General features: G+C 43.2%; 7 protein-coding genes across 8 annotated transcripts; 4 read left to right on the top strand and 3 right to left on the bottom strand.

Annotated features, from left to right (window-relative positions):
* The first annotated feature begins 41 nt into the window (after window positions 1–41).
* Window positions 42–843, top strand: LOC115771262 (EKC/KEOPS complex subunit TP53RK). Its single transcript, XM_030716878.1, has one exon. The coding sequence runs from the start codon at window positions 114–116 to the stop codon at window positions 795–797; it is 684 nt and encodes a 227-aa protein (XP_030572738.1). The 5' UTR covers window positions 42–113; the 3' UTR covers window positions 798–843.
* LOC115771259 (pentatricopeptide repeat-containing protein 1, mitochondrial) lies at window positions 806–3,284 on the bottom strand. 2 transcript variants are annotated; one of them, XM_030716874.1, is made up of 3 exons: window positions 3,210–3,284; window positions 1,224–3,075; window positions 806–1,161 (listed from the first exon to the last, which is right to left on the bottom strand). In XM_030716874.1, exons 1-3 carry the CDS (start codon window positions 3,224–3,226, stop codon window positions 868–870), a joined length of 2,163 nt encoding a protein of 720 aa, XP_030572734.1. In that variant the 5' UTR covers window positions 3,227–3,284; the 3' UTR covers window positions 806–867. The 2 variants fall into 2 exon arrangements, with proteins under 2 accessions (XP_030572734.1, XP_030572733.1); XM_030716873.1 differs by lacking the exon at window positions 3,210–3,284 and having other exon boundaries at window positions 1,224–3,193.
* Window positions 3,253–4,002, top strand: LOC115771264 (protein Asterix). Its single transcript, XM_030716880.1, has 3 exons — window positions 3,253–3,486; window positions 3,545–3,625; window positions 3,677–4,002. Exons 1-3 carry the CDS (start codon window positions 3,331–3,333, stop codon window positions 3,764–3,766), a joined length of 327 nt encoding a protein of 108 aa, XP_030572740.1. The 5' UTR covers window positions 3,253–3,330; the 3' UTR covers window positions 3,767–4,002.
* Window positions 3,792–5,224, bottom strand: LOC115771260 (ubiquitin thioesterase OTU1). The gene has a single exon (XM_030716875.1). It carries the CDS (start codon window positions 5,084–5,086, stop codon window positions 4,025–4,027), a length of 1,062 nt encoding a protein of 353 aa, XP_030572735.1. The 5' UTR covers window positions 5,087–5,224; the 3' UTR covers window positions 3,792–4,024.
* Window positions 5,225–5,753: 529 nt separating this feature from the next.
* LOC115771168 lies at window positions 5,754–6,399 on the top strand. Its single transcript, XM_030716750.1, has 2 exons — window positions 5,754–6,157; window positions 6,229–6,399. The coding sequence occupies exons 1-2, from the start codon at window positions 6,140–6,142 to the stop codon at window positions 6,397–6,399; spliced, it is 189 nt and encodes a 62-aa protein (XP_030572610.1). The 5' UTR covers window positions 5,754–6,139.
* Window positions 6,400–7,080: 681 nt separating this feature from the next.
* LOC115771147 lies at window positions 7,081–7,807 on the bottom strand. Its single transcript, XM_030716718.1, has 3 exons — window positions 7,688–7,807; window positions 7,503–7,627; window positions 7,081–7,433 (listed from the first exon to the last, which is right to left on the bottom strand). Exons 2-3 carry the CDS (start codon window positions 7,518–7,520, stop codon window positions 7,272–7,274), a joined length of 180 nt encoding a protein of 59 aa, XP_030572578.1. The 5' UTR covers window positions 7,521–7,627; window positions 7,688–7,807; the 3' UTR covers window positions 7,081–7,271.
* Window positions 7,808–9,525: 1,718 nt separating this feature from the next.
* Window positions 9,526–10,168, top strand: LOC115771247. Its single transcript, XM_030716848.1, has 2 exons — window positions 9,526–9,546; window positions 9,608–10,168. The coding sequence occupies exons 1-2, from the start codon at window positions 9,526–9,528 to the stop codon at window positions 10,166–10,168; spliced, it is 582 nt and encodes a 193-aa protein (XP_030572708.1).
* Window positions 10,169–19,370: the final 9,202 nt, after the last annotated feature.

Genomic DNA, 19,370 nt, shown 5'->3' with positions numbered 1-19,370 from the left:
CTTTGTCAATTGTGGCTGTTGCGCAGTGAATGGCTAATTTCGTGGAGAATGGCAGTTAACCTGGAACTCGCAATTGCACATCGCCGGTGTTTAAATTATTTTAGGAATTAAATATGGCATTAGAAATACTAAAACAAGGTGCCGAGGGTCGTCTTTACCTTGGTGAATTCAATGGTGAATCGTGTCTAATAAAGGAACGTTTCGTTAAAAAGTATCGTCATCCGGAGCTGGACACACAAATAACAAGGCAGCGCATGAAGGCTGAGGTTAAGGCAGCTGGCCGTTGCCTGGCTGCTGGCATCCTGGCACCACGCATTCTCCACTCAGATATGACTGGCCACAAGCTGTACATGGAGTACTTTGGCAGCGCCCAGACAGCTAAGCAGTTTATACAGAAAACAGTGGCCGAATCGACCGACGAGCAGGCAAAACAGCCCTTGGAGGAGCTGTGCGCACGCATTGGCGGCATCATTGGCCGAATGCATGCCAACAACATAATACACGGCGACTTGACCACATCAAATATACTTATCAATCCCAGTCCGAATTCGAGTAGTAGCTATGATGTCATCTTCATAGATTTCGGACTGAGCCACTATAATCAGGCGACAGAGGACAAGGGAGTTGATTTATATGTGCTGGAAAGGGCGCTGCTGAGCACGCATAGTGAGCAGCCGTATCTGTTTGAGCACATACTGGCGGCTTATCGCAAGGAGTGCGGCAAGGACGAGGAGGCCGTTTTGGCCAAGTTTGAGGAGGTACGTGCGCGTGGAAGAAAACGCACAATGATCGGCTAGCCGTTCATATTTAACGAATACTTTAATAAACCGTGTTAAACTTACATGTTAATTTAATTTACATTTAGTTCTATTCTATTCGTTTCACTGGCTCTGACACCGGCGGATCATCTTGCAGCTCATCAATTTTGATTTTCTTGATATATTTTCGGATTTTTGTTTTACGTTTCACTTGCTCGTGCTTGGCTGGTTCTAAGCCCGTGACAGAAGTTTCTTTGTATTGTGCATACGGACGGGCTTTCAGTTTGGCAATGGCATCTTCCAGCTTCAGGCCGGACAGGCCATGCTCCTCGTAAAACAGACGATATTTATCACAGAACTTTGAGTGCCCCTTCTTAAAGGCCTCAGTTTTTGTTGAGGGGTGCTAAAAAAAAGTTGTCGATTAGTTTTCTAAAATTATTAATGAGAAATACGACTATGTCTCACCCTGGCATCAATGGCCCTGGCACAGCCTCTGTGAAAGTTATGTAAATGCCGCAGGAACGCTTCGTTTGGTTTAATGCTCTCCTCCAGACTAAGTTGCATGATTTCGTTGATGTATGCAAACGATTTCTGCGCACAGCCCTGCCGCAACATAGCACCCAATATGGGCATATTCATACGTATGCCTGCTGCCTGCATTTGCTGCAGTAGCTCACGGGCCTGCTCCTGGGTGCGACAACCCAGCGCTAGTACGCCATATGTCACAATGTCCGGCTGCAAGCCAGCAGTGCGTATCATAGTCAACACCTCGCGTGCGCTCTCATAGTCGAAGCGCATCGAGCGCTTCTTGATGAGTATGTTAAAGAAATCAATGTCCGCTTTGAGGCCAATCTTGCGCACAAAGCTTAGCAGTTGCTTTTCCGCTGCATTTGTGGGCGGTATGACCTCAAGCATGGTTGTAAAACATTCAATGTTCGGTGTTACTTTGTGGGCCTTCATTAGCTCCAGATAGCCGGTAATGCCGCCCAGCAATAGGAACCGCTCATGAGGACGCGTCACTTCAGCCAAGGCAACTAAACTTCCTAATTGTGGACGTGGCAGCAGCAGATTGGGCAGCTCTAGCTGTTCTGTGGATGCGGACGCCAATTCGAGCTGGTTAACCTCGGTAGAGCTGGGCGAAATGGCCAAGCTATTAGGATGAGCTGTTTCCACACCCTCTTCTTTGCCCTGCGACAGTTGTCTGTTGGTCGCACCCGGAGTTATTTGTTCCAGCACCTGCTGCATGGACTCCAAATCACCAAAGCCACAGTCCCGGACACAGCGAAGCATGGCATTGAAGCTGTAGAAGTCTGGAGTTAAGCCACGCTGCAGCATCTTATGCCAGGTGAGTAGCGCATGACGAAAGCCATGCTTCTCATCACTGGCGCAGGCTTGCAGCAGAAAGTTGAAGCTCTCCGAGTTCAACGGCAGCTGACGCTCCAGCATTTCGTCGGCCAGCATGTAAGCGGTTTCTATGTCTCCACAGCGGCCATACGCCTTGATCATGGCATTGTAGTTCTTAACATTCGGCTCGTAACCTTTTTCCAACATGTTCTCTCGCAGCTGCCTCGCCTTGCCCAAGCCGTCAATCTGTGTAGGTGCATTGGCGCACGCATTGAAGAGGGAAGTGTAGGTGCCGCCGGTGACTTTAAGACCACGTTGACGCATTTTAGTGTACAGACTGAAGGCTTTACGAGTGTAGCCCGCCTTGGCGCAGCCGCTGATAAGCAAATTGTAAATGTAGTTCTCTGGCTTCACACGATCCTCTCGCAACATGCGCACCTCTAGAATCGCAAGGGCGTCATTGATGCGATGCGCATTCAAATGTTCCTTTATCAGACGAGCATACTCTTTGGTGCGAAGTTTTCTTGTGTGTCGCGTTGGTCTGCTAATAAATTCTTCCTCCTGCACATCACCGGGGTCTTCGGGTTGCGTACCGCTAAACTTGGCATCGCCAAAGGTATCCGGATCACCAAAGTCGGTTAATATTTCTTTTTTTTGTTCCCGTTTATCTGGCTTTGCAGTGTCTTTTTCGAAATCCTCCGATCTGCCAAATTTCTTCTGCCCACGTAGTCTGGGGGTCTGTTCTCTTGGGTCTTCATCTAAAATCGTGTCTTGGAAAGGATTTGTCGGTCTGTTTGCCTCACGTTTTGTCTGCAGACCGGCATCCTGATCCGTAATACGCACGTGTAGTAGGCGGATTTGTTCCCAACGCAGTTTTGGAAACTCTGTTTGAACACCGAGAGTTCTTCTTAGATGTAAGTGGTGCTTTGGGGCGTATAGCTGCATACGGCGTATGTGCGGTATCAGCGCTAAGCTGAAAAAACGCACTGCCATTTTAATTTGTTGCAATTTGCTATTATTTTTATGTAATTTTACAAGTTTTAAAAGTGCATGCCGTTGAACAGTAATTGATAAGAAGAAGAAGTAGTATAGTCATTCTTACGATACCTGTGAATGGCATACATCTGTTTTGAGTCGATGTGGCAACGCTAACATTCCCTTGCCCTGCTCAAGAAAAATTTCAGTTTTTTCACTTAATTTGTCAGACATCAATAAAAATTAATTGAAAATGAGCTACACTGTGGATCCACGTCGGAAGGAGAAAATTAATCGCTACAAAGCACCCAAGAACCAAGGACAAGGCGGTGGCGCCAATGAGGACATGATGCCGGATTATATGAACATTCTGGGAATGATTTTCTCCATGTGCGGTCTGATGATGAAGGTAACACCACGTCTCCATCATTTTCAGTACAAACCATAACACAATCCCTTTGCAACAGCTTAAGTGGTGCGCCTGGTTTGCCCTCTACTGCTCTTGCATCAGCTTTTCCAGCTCGCGTGCCAGCGACGATGCCAAACAGGTGACTAAAGCATCCACAAACGAATGCCCATTGCTAATCCAAGTTTTCTAGGTACTGTCTTCCTTTATGTTAAGTGTAAGTGCCGTGGTCATGTCATACTTGCAAAATCCCGCTGCAATGACGCCACCATGGGCGTCGTAACAAAGAATACACAATATTGGTGTTCTGCTAGTTTAATGAATGGAACTTTATTATTCTCCAAAAACTCAAATGACAGTTGCTTGGGCGTAGAAAGAGAGTTAAATAAATGAACCACAGGAGTTTGTAAAAATTTTGCTAGAGAATGCGAAAGTAATCGGCAAGAGCTGACAATTTCTTCGACTGAAACTATGTGGTGAGTATGTAATAGGCAAACAGAATAAAAGCCAAAATATAAATGGTGCCAAAGATCAGTACGTATTAAATTTCCCCAAAGTTCGCATGACCAGTCGCCTTGGCGTGCTGCTGGGCTTGGGCCTGACCCACAAGTAATAGATCACACTGTAAACAACGAAGATTAAATTTATCCACATTTGTAAATTGGCGTGAGGACTTTGCTTCGTTGGCCAGCTGCTCCGCTTGCTGATAGACGCCCAGCTCCTCAACGGGGAAGATGGTAGCTGGTGCGGCACTCTGTGAGGTCTCCATGTAAAGTGGATCGTAGTGTATGCCATCGAACAGTAGGAACACACGTAAACCAAAGTTTTTGTCCTCACCGAACCGATTGATAATCGCGTTTTGTATATCAACGACATCGATCTCAATGCCATAATAATTGGATAATATGGACACCTCGATGGCGCCGCCCCACGAGTCCGCCTTCTGTATCCAAGCGCAGTACTCGGCGTTTGATTTGCCAAGGACGGCATCATTGTATTGCTGCGGATCGGCGGCCACCTCCTGCGCGATAATATGACGCATCATTTCGCTGCCCTCGTTGTCCACCTTGCCATTGAGAACGAAACGTATGCTTGTAAAGAGGCACGAGTTATCCGCTGGCACCACCTTTTTCAACAGTATTCCATTGAAGTCGCCATTTTGTCCAGCTTCCGCGGGCGCGGACACGGGTGCGCTCTCGCGCCCGTTGCTGCTATGAGCAACAATGTCGACAGAGTCCAGTTCGGCATTGCTTGAGGTAGTTACCTGACGCAGGTGCTCCGCATCTTCTTCCGCCTGCAGACGACGCGCCAGCGCCTCGTCGTCCTCAATGGTTGCGGAGTTGGCCACTGGCGCTGCCTTCTCTTCCACAATCAGCGTTTCGCCACTTTGGATGCCAATGGAGCGCAGATTCCGCTGCTGCTGGTCGCTAAGATCCAGCGGCCGTGGAGGGAAACCGACGAGCACGTGTAATTGTGGCTCCTTGATTTCCGTTGCCTGAGATATCCGTGATTTAAGTTCAGCTATTGTTGTGTTCTCGTTCAGGTCATTGACAATGAATTGACCTTTTTTCGATTTTAGCTTCACACTGAACGAACCAGTCATATTTCTGATTTTAGCTTTATATCTGTTTGCCGAAAAATTTTTTTGGGATTTTATAATTTTCTCAATTTTAAATAGTTGGAATTTTGACTTGATTTGGTCAAGTGTGTTTATTGTCTAATATTTTTTATCGTTCTTTTGCTTATTGTTTAATACGCGTTAGAGAAGGCAGGGATTAAGTATTTTAGCGTAATCGCTTACTATGGTGCTGCCACACTGTTAATGGCAATGTGCGATAACAGCAGCTGGCTCATAACAATATGCCTAAACACAAATGTACTAAAAAATACCACGGCGCGTTTTAACGGCGGGCAAAGTTTGAATTTAACATATTTCCTCTTACATGTTTGATGTTGGCAAGCACTTCTTTTTGTTGGTGCCCATCCTCTGTCAAGTTGAGCGTAAGGCAAGTTTTTTATATACGTCTATGTTTTAACTAATAAGTTGTGCTGATAAAGTGATAATTTCCAACGAAAACGACAAGTGAATGGATCATGCATTACCAGAGCTGAGGTTAACCAGCTATAAAAGCCGCTAATAAGTATTTAGTGAGAGCGGGGGCTGCAGCTAGGGTACGATTAGCTAATGGTCAAATCAAATAGAACTCAGAACCAAGGAAAGATATATTAGCGAAAACCCACAACGATATGTCAGTCAACAAAACAATTTGCCATCGGGCTAGCCCAACAATGGGTCCAACAACAACAAAAGCGGCCTCAACAAAATAGTTTGGTTTGCTTTATTTTTTATTTTTCCACACATCCAAAACGCCTTGCGTGGTACACTAAAATCACATTTAATAGTCCAAACAAAATTTATTGTTGGGCTGCTCGCAGATACAATGATATTTTAGAGCTTCCATTGTGACGATGTGTTGTTTTAATCTCTATGAAAGACGAGCGCGCATGCGCACAGCTCAGAGCGGCTCGAAACTCCCATATAAATAGATGGACAGCGGGGTCTATGCTCAGTGCAGGTCTGTCAACGCGAAACGCGAGATCATCAATTAACACGTAGTGCCCAGTCAAGGAGTCCTCAACTTGAAGCTCAATCACAATGAAATTCTTGCTTTTGGTGCGTCCACTTAACGGCAGATTCCATGGATAACATTCAACTAATTATGGAGCATGTTTGCCCTTTTCCAGACCGTGTTCGTTTGCCTGGCTGTGTGCTTCATGGCAACCAGTGCTGTGCCCGTGGAGGAGGCCATACCCGAGGGAATTGAGGGTCCCGGCAGCGAGCCCATCAGCCCCACCGACGATCAGTCTTTCCTGCTGAAGCTGAAGCTGCTCAAGAAACTGCTCTTCCTGGGTTAATTGCCGAGATTAAATGGACTTTTAGCATATTTTGTGTCTAGTTTTTAAGCATGATATTAAAAAAAAAAAAACAACATCTTAAATCTTAATATGTTTTTAGTCTTTTCGCTGTCCTTAAATTTTGCGTTTAAGTTCATGTTCCAAGTCATTTGTTTGTCGAGGTATGGAATTAGTTCGGGAAGGAGAAAGAACGATGAGAAACTGAATCTAAGGATACGGTTATCATTGATGGTAGGCAGAATATTATCTATATGGATTGATTAAAGACTTTGGATTGATGCGATTCGCTTGTTAAATAGATTGAAGTCTATACCATTTTTTTTCTATTAGCTCCCACATGTTAAATACAAATTTAAAATCATGACAACAATTCACAGTTATTAATTAAATAATATATATATCTATGTGGGTCAATGTCAGTAAACTGTACAAATATATATCATATATGAGTCCAAGAGAGCATTCAGTTGCTTCAGCAACTGAGATCTTGGAGATCGTTAAGGCAATCAGGAAATAAGTTGTTCACACTTTTGGACTATATACTGGATATATATATACTGGATATTCAAATCCCGAGTCTCAGAAAACATGTTTCCCGTCATTAGCTCCTTGTTGAAAGGGTTCCGAATGAAGCAGCATGACATAAGCATAAATTTGTGATGTTTGTGTGGTTTTATGTGAATTATATTTATTTAGTTAAGTTTACGATTAAGCTGTGAATGTGAGTGATTTGTGTTTATCTCTAAGCGAAGGGTTAAATGCAGCATAGTGCCTAGGCCCAAGCGGAGAGGTTAGGTTCCCAGTTGGTTATGTGTTTGTTGTTGTTTGTACATGGACTAGAGTCAACAGGATTGGCTGGCAACCTTGCGGCCTTAGCCGAGCAGCAGCTTCTTCAGTTTCTTCAGCTTGAATATGGCCTGGGGATCGTGGGGATTATGCACATCAGCCTGGCCATAGATGTTGTCACCCTGCAGCGACTCGTCGACGGGCACGGCGGCGACCAAAGCCACAGCCAGGAGGCAAACGAAAAGAGCCTGCAAAACGTGCATGAATATCCTTGAATAAGAAACTATCGAAGGCAATCTATATCTATGGAGACTCACCAATACGATGTACTTCATTTTGATATGCGAAGGTAACTGCGGAGCTGTTTAATCCAAAAATTGACTGCACCTGGTGGCCACAGTGCCGGTGGCTTTTATACCCAAGAGATGGCGCCCCGAAAAAGCTAAAAGAAAAAGAAACCCATCAAGCGATGATAATGTCATATGTAAACTGCACATATTACATTCCCGGTTTGGACAAGTGGTCAGAAATGGCGATACATAAACAAAGGTGCATAAATAAACGAGTCTGGTCAATAAAAACAGCAAAGGCGAAAAAAATAAAAAATAAAGGAAAACTGACAAAAATTGCAAATTGCTCGAACGTGCACAGTCTCTGGGCCCTGCTGGGCACCTGCCTGTGACGCTCTTCTGCTTGCTGCGCAAATAAAGCATATATTTATAAGGCACAGATGCAGCAACAGGCCACATACGAGACACACCTGCCGCCTGCCGTCTGCCACCTTCCACCTGCCGCTGTTTGCATTGGTTAGGTCAGAGCCAAGCGCGCTGTTTGTGCCACTGAAGAAGTCTTAGCGACTGTTCAAATATGCTTTAGACTAAGTATAGTTAGGCAGATTTACATAGCTGGCTGAAGGTTAAGTAAATCAAAATACAGCTCATTCGGAAATCGGTCAAAAAAGCGCCCGCAAAGCATGACATTTGTTTTTATTTAAGAACAGTCACTGCAATACACGGAAGTAAAAACTGGATATATGCATAATATAATATAAACATATTACATAATAGCCGCATTTTGATCAACAGATTAGCACCAAAATGCGCTCAACCTTCTCTCCAACTGAAATTGAATCTCGGGGAGCCCACGTATCCGGAATTTAGTTTCACACCTCAAATAAAGCGATCAATAGGTGGGTCAGCTAAGTCCATAAATATTTGGCACTTCTAATAGCCATCAAGCTTGAACGTTCAAGAGTTAAACCAACACAAGTTGAAACCCGAAACCAACACAGAATAAACGCCTCTAGGCGTTGTCTCTAACCAGCTCAACAAATTAAATAGAGGTCAACATATGGATTAATATACGATTTATTACATTTTTGGGAATTGTTGACTGAAGCCCGTCAAAGTCAAAGTCGTTCGACATTTACATGCTTTGTTGTATAAGCATTGACAAATGTAGTGCAATTCGTGGAGCGGAAACAAATGCAGATCTTAAATTAAATTAGCATGCTGACTACATGACTTAGCACATTCGAATAAGCCGCCAAAAGATGTAAATCCAACATATAGATACTTGTATCTATTCATGCAAATTATACGAAAAGAGCTGTGAGTTGCAATAGACATGTTTGAAGCTTGTTGGGCGCTTCGTAAGCTTAGACAACGAATTGCCTGAATGGCTTTTGATCGAGTCATCGCGATCAAAATCGGCGTCATGCGTCGTCGGGCTGTCTGACGCTTTTGTGCCCATGGGCATTTCAATTAGCTCGTATATAATGGGCGCTACAAAAGGGCGTGGCGCGAGCTGGCAATTTATTTATGAGCCCCTCTCTATAAACATGTATTTCGCACATGTTGACAGTTTGAAGATTGTTAAGCTGTCGCAAGTGTCTGGGAATTAGTTATAAAAGTGCGTAACATTCATTTCATTTGTGGACAGCAAATGATGCCAAGACGGACGTGGCCAGCTTATGTGGGTCAGAGCACAGACGACCTTTGCCTAAATCGTAGAACACTCTGTCAACACACACACAACTTGTTTTGGCAAACTGTTTAGCTGTTAAAGCGAAACAAATCACGCATACGCCCCTCCGCACACAGAGCTGTGTTTAACCCGAAATACAAATGAGTTGATAAGAATCTTAATCTGGGGAATCGGGGTGGCCATTCAATATGCCCAACGTGGTTAGCAAACAAATCCATTAGGTCAGGCGACGTGGCGTGACTGAGCTGGAGTCAAACGAGTCGCTGGCAAACTTTAAAATGCAAACCATAAACCGCAGTTTACTCCGGCAACACGATTATGAGCCCATACTGGGGGCTCCTGAGCTTAGCCTGGATGGCTGGTCAGGTATTGGGCGTAAGTCCTATATAAAATAGATTAAAATTCTTTTAGTTTTAATGCTGCATATCATCTCCAGCTAAATATGCAAATTGATCAGCTGTACTCAAAGTCATTTGTGCCCAACGATATAATTATCAGCTATAGCTTGGAAAATAGGGAGACCATCAACTATAACTTGACCGTAAATGTGCACTTTCCCGGCAAACTGCTCATGCAGATCTTTGTACGGCGGCTGGACGATGTGCCGGGTGGAACAAACACCTTCGAGATGCTCAAATTGAAGAATTTGGATTTCTGCAAGTCACTCGAATCGATGCGCAACATGACCGTAGATGATTTCCAGAGCGAATCCCTCATTCCGCCCACCTTTCTTATATCCTGTCCATTAATGCCGGGCTTTTACTACGTGGACCGTGGCTTCTTCGATGACAGCCTGTTTCCATGGCCCATCAAGGATGGCAGATACTTTCTGCTATTCGAGCTGGTGCAGGTGTACGAGGAGGTAACCAGATTATTAAATTGCAAATTAAGGTTCAGCAAGAAGATACCCGAGGCGAAGCTGGAGAGCAAAAATAATGGAGGCAGCATGGAACATGAAACCAACGACAAGCCTGAAGACGACTTTGACGGCTTTTAGCGTTGATATAGACTATTCTATATATTTCTTTGAGTGTATTCTTCTAATGATCAGTTTGTATATTCGCAGTTTGTATAGTTCTGAATGGGCTCAACTGTGATTATGAAATGGATTGTATGTGATAAGGGGTTTTATGTTATATCATTTTTAAGAGGCTTACTGATGAAAGTGTGTGGAATATTGGTGTACAGATTGGAGCTCAAACTGGCTCAAGTGTGATTCAAAATGGTGTCAAACCAGTTTTTAAATTTTGTTTACCTGAGAGAACATACAAAATTGAGTCAGGTAGAGTCCAAGAAAATGCTGCCCATCTATCATAGCTTAAAACAATAAATTTACTGAGAGTAGCAGCAGGAATCCGAAACCATTATTCAGTTTAACTTTTTATGGATACAACTTAAGCAACTGCACTCAGGAGAATCGCACAGAATGATAACCGAAGTCAGCTGATGAACTTGAACCAGAAACACAGTTCGACTGAGGGTAAACGCGTATAAATTATGCGAGACAAACAGAAAACAGGGCAAACAAACGCGAACCCGAAAATACATATCTCAGATAAATCATAGCCCAAAGAGAGTCGCATGCAAGCGGCCATAAATTAAAGTGCGAGTATTTTTATTGCAATTCGCTTGTTTGTACCAACAAATAGCAAGTACAAACAACGCTCAGCAGCGGTCGCAGCAGCAGCAGCAGCAGCAGCAGTAACAACAGCAACAAAGTGGACAGCAACAACAATGAATGGTAAACAGTTGGGGCGGAGGCAGGCAGGGCGGGTCTTAAGCCGCAAAGTACAGTGAAAGTGACGTAATGCGGCGTTGGGAATGGTAAAATATACCAGAAGAAGTAGAAAATAAAAAGCATTAAACGGCGACAACAAAGTAAAGAAAAAAATGTCAATGTCTTTAACAGCAGCGGTAGCGGAGGATGAAGAAGCAGAGCAACAACAGCAGCAGCAGTAGCTACCAAACACTGACCATTGATATGGACATTGGCAGACGCTGCGTATACGTAATCTGTGTATGTTGTCCGTGTTGCTGGTGTTGTTATTTTTTGCACAAACAAATTGCACATGCATCGTACGTCCGACGACGGCTTACATTTATTTACTTCTGCTGGTTTTTCTTCTTTTTGCTGGTTTCTTTACTCTTCTTTTTTTTTCTTTGTTGAATTTTATGTGTTTGGTTTTTATCGCCTGCATTTACAATTCAATGTCATCGCATTGTTTTTTTTTTTTTTTTGGTTTTCATTCCTTTTTTTTATGCTGTATATTTCGTAATTGCCAAACTTAAGAAGAAGCAGCAACAGCAACGTCAAAAAGTGCCCGATCTTCAACCGGTTTGGGCCGTGCAACTGACTGCAGTTCCAATGTTAATTTTAGGTTGCGGCTTCGGCTTTGGCTGCGGCTGCGGCGGCCGCGTGACCTTGAAACCTGTTGGCAATTGCAATTGCGCCTTGTCTGTGGTCATCTCTGTGGTCAAGCTCATGCATTATGCTAGCATGGCTCATCAAGTTTTATGATGCCGCCTGCCTTTATAATAATTGTTATTAAATATAAGTTTATATTGTGTAGCCAGCCGCATAATCGTTTTCGAGTCTCGCCCAGACAATCTAAACGATGTAGGCGTTGCATTTTTCCGCTTGATTGCAGCTCGATCTGTAAATAACAGACCCTGCGCAGCCTTAACATTGCTCTGTGTGGCCAGCTGCTGCGCTTATTAACAGCAAGCAAATCAAGAGCCGTTGAGGTTAAGTTCAAGCTTATAAGTTTGACTTTGAATTCTGTTATGTTATTAGCAAATGGGCTGTTAGCTGCTGGTAAATACAGAATAAATTATACGGTAAATGGTAATTGCTGCAAATCTAAAAAGCGTCAAAGCAATGTAAAACAATTGAATAGTTTAGTTAGAGTCATGGTTTAAGTGAAAATCTATACATATTTTGACACATATCTGATAATTGCATAAGGAAATCAATGTCAGTTTCTTTTCATAACAGTTCTGGCATTTCTATAACTAATATCATTGAACAATTTGAGCTTATGCCTCGTAGATTTTTACCTTGTAGAGATCTCAGCTCCCTAGTTAAGTTTTCAATTATATTTTATAACGTTTTCATTTGATTTGTGCGACGAATTGTTTGCAATGACGCCAGCTAGTAAACATTCGCATAGTTGATTGATTTCAAAGATCAAAGTCAAGTGTTGTAATAAAAAATGTTCACACTATTAGATAAACAATGTTTTACCTGCTTATTGATTTAGCACTCGGCAATGCCAAATATGCTGCTTAATTGTGCCAGAAGCAGAAGTTCGCAGCTTAAAAAGAATATTTTTGTGCAACTTACGATCAAATTGTGCTCAATGCTGGGGTTAAGAGTAAGCGGTATATATGTATGTGTGTGTGTGTGTGTGGGTGTGTGAATATTGATATAGTGTGTTTTTAGATAAAATGCAAATTCCCGTTAATTGAATGCCAAACAAAAGCGCAGAGCCAGCAATGCAGTAAAAACAAAATTGGGTTTGAAAAATCAATTAGCAGCATAAAATGCTTTGCCTTAAAGCCGGGACCCGGTTAGTTTGTAGCTGCTGCTGCTGCTACTACTGCTGCTGCTGGTATCAGTGTAACATGTAAACATCCCCCCCGCCATCGCCGCTGCCCCCGTCAGGACCACTCCGCTTCGCACCGCATTCAACGTGCAAATATCGAGCGAGCAGTGAAAAACCGCAGCTGCTGCTTTAAATTTATGCCAGCGCGGCATTAGAAGCATAGTTTGCGGTTGCAGCAAAGCGAAAGGCGTTCAACGGGCGGGGCGGGGCGTGGCATATTGGCTAGGTATTTGGCATGAGCATAGTATAGCATAGTATAGCAACAAAGCGAAATGCAAGAAATCAAGGCTTTAGTTGTGGGCGGGTACCCGCAAAAGGCGAAAAAAAAGGAAAAATGGCGCGCTTTTATGAATATTTATAACACAATGGAGCATAAAAAAGTTGTTTGGGGCTTTATGCAATGAATGTATGCATATAAGTATCTTTCTGAGCATGTGTGCGTTCGTGAAAGTAAGCGTGTTTGTGTATGTGTGTGTGTGTGTGTGTGCGCATGCATGCATGCATTTAAAACGCCCAAAGTGGGCGTGTTGGCCCAGTGAGCGTTATCGATATCAATGCGTTGACAGTGACAGGCAACAAAAGGGGCTCAAACAAAGGCGAGCAGAGGTAAAAGGAAATCGAGTTTATTGTTGGGATTAATAATGGCAGTTTATACTGCTGTCAAGATGTTAAGAGGAGCTCGGTACACTATTGTAAAATTATCGGAATTAAGAGATACTGATTGTTTTCTACTGCGCCAACGTCTTTTAGTAATTAATCTCAATATATCTATTATGAATAGGCGCTTATTAACGTGAAGGTGATGTAGTAGATGTAGTTAGGCTTATGCTATTCAAGTGTGTTATCAATAGCAAAGTCTAGTGAAGCTTGGTTACACTTTCAATAATTAAACTTTCTTTTCTATTAATATTAAAAACAAACCCCCATATATTCCCAAGCGCCTGCCTCTGTTCTACCAATGGCTCCTCCTCTTGCCAGTCTCCATTTTCCGCAAGGAATCTGTGCTTAGATGCAAATCAGAATGCTCAAGCGAAAGTTCATTACTTTTCACAAATATATCTATATTTCGATATTTGTCTGCATGAGCTATTGAATGCTAACAGATTTAATTTCTAAATGCTAAATGGAAATCCTTTGCAATTTTGTAAATTAAAACTTTTGCTACTCGTATCAATTTCTAGAGCAATGTCAATTGAGCGTATTAAATAACGATTGGCTTTTGCCATATCAAATTCAGTTTAAAGTGCGTACAGATATTACGCATACGACATGTGAGCAGATATTTAAAATGCCACTTGCAGAAATATCTGAATGCGAAATGCGAAATGCCAATTGTAAATTTTTATTAAAAGCTGAGTAAATTATGAAACTTATGTTTGCGCAAAATTTTGCGTAAGTTTTTTTGGTAGCTACTGCTGCCTGGAAATGCGAATGGAAACTCAAATATTGATTGTTGCTGTTCGGGAGTGCGGCAGATACGTGCCGTTGCTGGCGCCATCTAGCGGTCGCTGCATGCAAATTGCAAAATCAGTGCGCGACTTGTGAGATTAAAGAGCAAAGCTTGCCAAAATAAAACAGTTTTCCCTAATGCTAACAAAAAGAAAAAGAAGAAGACGAAAAAAACTGCATTAGCTATGGCAACGAACCCAACTAACGGTGCTTTTTTTTACTAGCAACTGGGCTCTCCACCGAACGCCCTTCAACGCCTCGCACGTGTGCTGTCCCAGACAATGGCCACAAAAACCGGGTCGCTAATCACGTCGTCAGTTTTACAAAAGGGCTAATAGCGAACTAATTTCAAATAGCTGGCCCAGCCGTGACTTTTTTAGTGCCAACCATATTTAATATTGCACATTTCTTACTTTTCGACGCTGTTTACAAAAAGTTCGCTTCAATCGTTTCGTGTTGCCAATTGGACAACAACAACAGCAACAATAACTAAGCATAACGATAAAAAAGGCTGTGCAACGACCGGCAAACTGTCAAAGTCAAAGACTAACAAGAGCCAACGTCAACGGACAACTTCACTTGAATTCACTTCATTTCACTGCCTTGCGCTCCCCTTGGCACCCCTCTCCTCTTCTGCCCTACGTACAAATGCCTTGACGATTGCCCAGTTTCTTTTTGAATTCTCATCTCAATTTTTATTTGTATATACGTACGTATATTTATGTCAATTTGAAATCATGTACTCTTATGCATTTCTTAGGTTGATTTTTTTGTTTCTTTTGGAGCATGAAATTTGTAAAGCAAACTTTTAGTTTGATGTTCTATGTTGTAGGTGTGCGGGCGGACTTGGGGTCACTTGAGGTGTTAGAAGTTTTGTCAGCTGTTAAGTTTATTGGTTCACTTTTGCAAAGTTTATTGATTTTATGTTGGTTTTGCTCAAAAGTATTACGAGCTGCATAAATATGTTCAATTATATGTATGATCAAAATATTTTGATAGGTTACTTAAAAGACTCAAGTAGAATTTAGGGCTATATCAAAATATATACTTATATATAGAGGTCGGCCCATGACTCGAAGTAACTTCCTGCCTTAAGATTCGTTTTGTGAGTCTGCTTTTCCACATTCTTGAGCCTATTCTATTTAGGTTTAATTCTAAATTTACTTTTGCCCGCTGTACTGAAAATATTGCATGTCATGAATATTTTTATACAAGACGCGGGCTATATTTGATCTATATCCAAAATTGTCATCTCCCAATTATATTTGGGTAAATGCAAATGTTGGGGCTTCAGTTATTTGTAGCTTGCGACTGGGTTAACATAAAAAGTTTGTTATACCTGGCTATTTATTGGAAAACTTAAGTTTAGGTTTGTTGTAAGAATATTTTCTGAATTAGAACAGTTTTGGTTCAAAGAGCAGATAGAATAATCAATCTTATTCTAAGAAATTTTATTTGAAGCATATACTGTTAATGGAGTCGGTACTAATTTGAATTTGTTTAGGATATATAATGTTTGTCTATTTCCCTCAGTTGCCTGGCGTCACATCAGCCAGCCATGTGGCTGTGCTGTCGGATTACTCAGCTCGGAGCGGTTAAGATCTTAGGCAGTGCCTTTGGCTTACCGCATTCTGCATCAGAGCATTTAAAATTTATGTCAAATTAGCGAGCGCTTCAATGACAAATGCGAGTGCCATAGAAATGCCGCAATTGCAGCAGGCCAGGCCAGGCCAGGCTAGGGCAGGCTGTGCTACAGTGCATCCGCCGGCAGCATCCAGGCTGCATCCATTGCACTGTAGATGGCGGCGGAAATTAGTTCAACGGCACTCAAACTGCGGCAGTTAAACGTCGCCAGCCAACCACCCAAAGAGGCCCCACCCACACGACAGCAGACTCGGCCGCAATACAGCGACGATCCAGACATTTGCCCGCTCTGTACAACTGCACACAACTTGTCCGCCGGCACTTGTTTTTTATGGCCCAAAGGGAGCGCGGTGCGGCGGGTGCCTGGACATTTGAAGATGATGTAGTGCGGACATAAACATAAATAATGGCAATGCGCAGTTATTACTTTCTGCTTCCTCCACTTCCCACTTGTGCATCTTCTTCGTCTAGTGGCGCCTCGTCCTTTTGGCCACATAAAAATTAAATGTGAGTGAAGCACAAGACTCCGCGGCGATGTCTTCCTTGTTGGTTGCATCTTTTAATTGCATTCTAGGCAGCCGCATCAAATGGCTAAGACGCGCGCTCCTCCTAATGGGTTAATTGGGTTTAAGGCGACTCATTGCCTTCAGGGCCAAGTGATTTATGTGGCCAGCAAATTGACAAACGATTGCAGTCACTAATGGAAATATTGTGCATGCGCCATGTAGGACGGCCCGGTGGGAGGCCTCTTTTATTATTAATATTCATTTCGTTATTTCAATAACTGGCATTCATATATCAGCCAAGTGCCACGGGCCAAACAACAATAAAAGAAACCTTGTCCGAGGTGGCCAACGGCAATTGCCATGATTTGCAGCTTCCATGAATTTCACATCCGGCGACTGCCAAAAGTCAAGGCTCAAGCCGTGGATGAGGCTCCGGCTGGTGCAGGTGCGGGTGCAGGCGGACGGACTCCGACTCGTCGCAAATGCAGATTGCATGTCCTAGCCAAGGCAATGCATTAACAGCACACACACACACACACACACACACAGACACACATACAGCACAACAATGCAGCGCTAAAGCCAAACATAAACAATAAAGAGTGCACCTTAGCTTGACGGCGAGAGAGAGGGGCCACAGAGGCGGGGGGCGCAACGCACTTGCCGCTAATGCACCAAAAACTGCAGGCACACCCCTCCCGTGTTCCGCTGTGCTCCTTTGTGCAGTTTACTTAACAATATTTCTCATTGTTGTTGAGACGTTGCAGGTGTTTGCTGAAGCATATCAAAAATATATACGACTACGACTATACGAGTCTATGGCAAATGGCGCACGAGCAAAGATGAGCCCCACGATGCCAGGCACACTACGAACTAGTTCACGGCACTGTTTAGTTAAATGTAGGCGATTTGTCATGAACTAGTTCCAAGTGAGTTCTAGTGATAAAAGTAAAAGATTGAAACGAATGAAATGAATGGATGGGGTATAAAGTGAAATGAAACGGGCGCATAACTGACCTATATCTTAATTAGTTATATCAAATCGAAACTGTTTTAATGAGCTATCTGGAGCTAGTTCATTTGATTGGAACTAGTCCTAAATCAGTACAGCCATCTCTTATGCGAACTACTTAGTAGCATAGCCAAAAAAGTAGGCAACAGTACGCTGGCTTTTGCCATATGAACAGAAGGAGCTGGCTGCCTGCCTGCCTGCCTGTCGGCAACGAGTGGGTTCTCCGGCTGCCTGCACGACTTGGCCGGGCTACCTATGCATCCTATGGACTGCTTGGCTGGGTTGCCTTAATTATGAGTTACTTTTGTGCATGCATTTTCTTAGTTGCCTTCCCATTTTCTCATTTTCTCAGTTTGTGCAGCCGCCTTCGTTGTCGTCGTGCTGTTCGTTGTTTAGTTTTTTGTGCAGCTTAAATCAACTGTCGGCGGGCAAAGGGCGGCAGATGACGGGCGCCGGGCGGAGGTGTGCAGGCAATTGGTTGGCGGTGCTGCTGCCGCTGCCATTGCCTTGTGTTTGCCTTTGGCCACAATGGGTAGCAGGGTTCGCTCGCTACGTGGGCACAACAAAGCAGACAAGTCGCCTGCTGGCGTTTGCCGCATGGTGCGGTCAAGTGGGGGGAACGGATGGGTGGGTGGATGGGTTGGTGTGAAGGGTTGCATACTGTGGCAGCTGCTTATGCTGTGTAATTCCGCGTAAAATGCACAAAGGGATCTTAACCTGCAGAGGCAGTCCTTTCGCGGCAATGGCTGCATGACACCTGCCATTGTTCACAAAAAAGACAATAGACAACCGCAGCACAGCAACCAGAGAAAGTGTGAGTGAAGGAGACAGCTATAGAGAGGGAGAGAGAACGTGTGTGTGTGTGTGTGTGGGACGGTCGCAAATTGTATAAAACATTTAAATGGGTGCGCTTCGCTCTACTCATTTTCATTGTTGGCTGCTGCTATTGAAATTGATTTCTGGAGCATTCAAAAATCTGCCGAAGCAAAAAGATGAAATTTCATCACAATGTCAACAGTTGAACAAAGTGCAGCAGCAACAGCTGCGACCCGGCAATCTCCAACCCGGCAACCCGTCAACCCGTCAACCCAGCATTTGCTTGACCCAATTGCCAAGCGACTCACAATACAACTGCAAGGTTTCTCATCAAGCAATTGTAAAATGGAATTCGGGCTATGCGCCATTGAAAGCTTAAGTGGAAAGTTAAATGGCATAAATTGAATATGAAAATAAAACAAAAAGTGAAAATATGTGCCAAAGTCGCTTGAAGATAAAACAAAATATATTTCAAATAGTTTTTCAAAGTGCAATTTTTATAATTGTGTACGTCATAAGAATTTCCATCTTAGTTTTAATTCTATTGTGGAAATCAAGACAAAACAGCTTTGATACCCTCTCGCAAATTACCATTGCTGTATGCAGGCTGGCAGTACTTGGATATTTGGATATGTAACTGGCAGCAAAGCAGGAGTTGTAGGTAGTCTAAGCCTTTATTCTTTTTGATCCCGACAGGTTTCTGTTAGGGTTAGCCAATTGCAGGGTATTGCCTAGTTGAGCACATACTGCGATGCCTCTTCAAGAATTTTACTTGAGTTCAAGTGTTCGGCTTTATTAAATTCCGGCAATAAACACTTTCGATTTGGGCAACAGCACAACTGCAGCTAAGCGGCTAAACTTGAAACATTGGCCCAAATAAAATTCAATAAATTTTGCTAAATCAATTTTGGCAAAAGCAACTGTTGAAAATCTATTTTGCAGGTTAATTTCAAATTTCCGTTAAGAGTGCCCCAAATTCGATTTAATTTTATTACGCTGCATCAGAGTAGCTCACACACGCACACACACACACGCACACACTCATTTTGAGGCAGGAAATGCAACAGGAAATCAGTGTGCAACGTTAGTGCAGCCACGCCCTCCCCCGCCCTCGTCTACATAGACAAGCACTGGCATTGGGAAGCAGAGCATACGCCGCACATTCTC

The sequence above is a fragment of the Drosophila novamexicana genome, unplaced genomic scaffold (assembly GCF_003285875.2).
Source record: "Drosophila novamexicana strain 15010-1031.04,08,12 unplaced genomic scaffold, DnovRS2.1 tig00000024-arrow-pilon, whole genome shotgun sequence".
In the NCBI taxonomy this organism is placed as follows: domain Eukaryota; kingdom Metazoa; phylum Arthropoda; class Insecta; order Diptera; family Drosophilidae; genus Drosophila; species Drosophila novamexicana.
This window is presented reverse-complemented; position numbering and strand designations above follow the sequence as displayed.